This window comes from Diabrotica undecimpunctata, chromosome 9, assembly GCF_040954645.1.
Source record: "Diabrotica undecimpunctata isolate CICGRU chromosome 9, icDiaUnde3, whole genome shotgun sequence".
NCBI lineage: Eukaryota > Metazoa > Arthropoda > Insecta > Coleoptera > Chrysomelidae > Diabrotica > Diabrotica undecimpunctata.
The window spans coordinates 49983606-49985742 of NC_092811.1; the positions used below are offsets into that span (position 1 = coordinate 49983606).

The following is a 2137-nucleotide window of genomic DNA, read 5'->3' on the forward strand; positions in this document are numbered from 1 at the left end:
CAAATGCACTATTTTTTAACATATTTAATATATTTCTGTATATAATTTCAATTCTTTGATTAATACTAATTTTATCCATATAATATATGCTTTATAAAAATACGGTTAATATTACACCAAAACTTCTTTAGTCAGAAGATGTGTGTGTGTGTGTGTGTGTGTTTGGATTTTTGTATAAATAACTGTATTAACAATTTTTGGAGATTAGTATAAATCTTGTCTGTTTATATGCCTTATTGTTGCTCTCTGTATCTGTGTACAGAGAATAGCACTCTGGAATATGCTAGTTCTTTTCTTAAACGTTTCGGATATCTAAATCCATCAAGTAATGCTATTTCTAGTATAGATATGGCCTTAGTTGAATTTCAAGAAAGATACAACCTTCCGGTGACCGGAACATTAAATAATGATACTATGAATATGGTGAATAAGCCTAGATGTTCTGTTGGAGACAATAACTATGCAATTCATTCGAAGTGGAATAAAACGATTTTACGCTGGTATTTCCCTCAAGCTATTAGTAATCCCGATTATATAAATCTTGCTGCAGAAGCTTTCGCTAGATGGGAGAAAATATCTAATTTAAAGTTTACACGAGTAATAATACCTTCTTCAAAGCCTGATATTACTATAACTGTGGTGTCAAATAATCATAATTTTCGAGCAAGTTGCCAAGGAACCTCTAAATGTTCATTTAATTTCGATGGCCCCGGAAAAGCATTGGCCCACGCATACTATCCCAGCGCAAACGGTAAATGTACCGAAATTCATCTTGATGCTAATGAACGGTGGTATGTAGGAAATGGCAGAGCTCCTGATGGTGAAGTCAATTTTTTGGCTGTCCTAATGCATGGAATTGGTCATTCCCTCGGACTGGAACATAGTACTAGTGATTCGTCTATTATGTATGCTTGGTATCACCAAGATGTGCCAAATTTTGGTGATGATGATAAAAAGGCAATGAGCATGCTATATGGACCAAAAACAGTTCCCTCTTACATACCATCAACAACAACAACACCAGTTACGCAAGCGCGAACAATTTCGCAAACCAGGGGCAATGTACCGAAAACACTTGCACTAACAAACAGGGCCTATTTGCCGAAAACACCTGCAATAAAAACATATGTCTAATTCAATATCCCGATTTCATGTTTCTTGGATCTAGCCCGTATATATGGAAGTTTGATTTAAATGAGATGCGCCTTCCAAAATATCCTGAATTAATTACCGATTATCTTCCCAAAGAGTTGAGGTCTACGCACGTTTCATATGTTTTTCAGAATTCTGAGGGACACTTAGTAACTATAAGCAATAATCAGTATTACGCTGCATCTTTCCCCAATTTAAAAATTCAAAAACGTTTTATGTTTCCTTCTATACCTGCGAGAACCAACATAAATGCCTTGTTTCAAACAAACAGCGGTCAGACGTATTTATTATACAATGATAATTCTTATACTGAATTTAACGAAGCTGGAGATGTCTTAAACCGTGGACCAATAAATTATCTCTTCCCAGGACTACCAGATAAAATAACATCAGCATTCCGCTACACGGATGGGTTTATTTACTTTTTTCAGAACAATACCCATTATAAGTATAGCGAATACACACGTAAAGTTGTAGCAGCAGGAACGTTTAGCTGGGAACTTTTTGGAATACCCTGCCCTGAAGACGGCCTATTAAAACAATTAAAAACTTTGTTAAACAAAATTGTAACTATATACGAATAAAGGTTAATGTGTTCCTTCTTATTGGTAGTTCTTTTAATAAAAAATACATTGTTTATATTGTTGTTGTTGTGTTGTTTAAATTCCATTACTCTATGTATGTCAAGCGACGTCTTGCGTTGACTGTCACGTTTAATATGTCAAGCGACATCTTGACTAACACATAACTGTCACGTTCTGGGTCGAATGTCACGTCCTGCGTCGAATGTCACGTGACATTTCACGTTCTACGTCGAATGTCACGTCCTGTGTCGAATGTCACGTCATTTCACGTTCTACGTCGAATGTCACGTCCTGCGTCGAATGTCACGTCATTTCACGCGACATTTCACGTTCTGCATCGAATGTCACGTTCTACGTCGGATGTCACGTTCTCTTAGGCACTGTACGGAAAGAAGAAGAAG

The 2137-nt window shown here is 36.4% G+C and overlaps 1 protein-coding gene across 1 annotated transcript; it reads left to right on the forward strand.

The window, feature by feature from the left end:
- Positions 1-348: 348 nt before the first annotated feature.
- On the forward strand, positions 349-1134 carry LOC140450686 (matrilysin-like). Its single transcript, XM_072544354.1, has one exon. It carries the CDS (start codon positions 349-351, stop codon positions 1132-1134), a length of 786 nt encoding a protein of 261 aa, XP_072400455.1.
- The last annotated feature ends 1003 nt before the right edge of the window (positions 1135-2137 follow it).

Coding starts and splice junctions, on each gene's coding strand:
- LOC140450686 (XM_072544354.1), top strand. CDS start 349: ATGGCCTTAGTTGAATTTCAAGAAAGATACAACCTTCCGGTGACCGGA.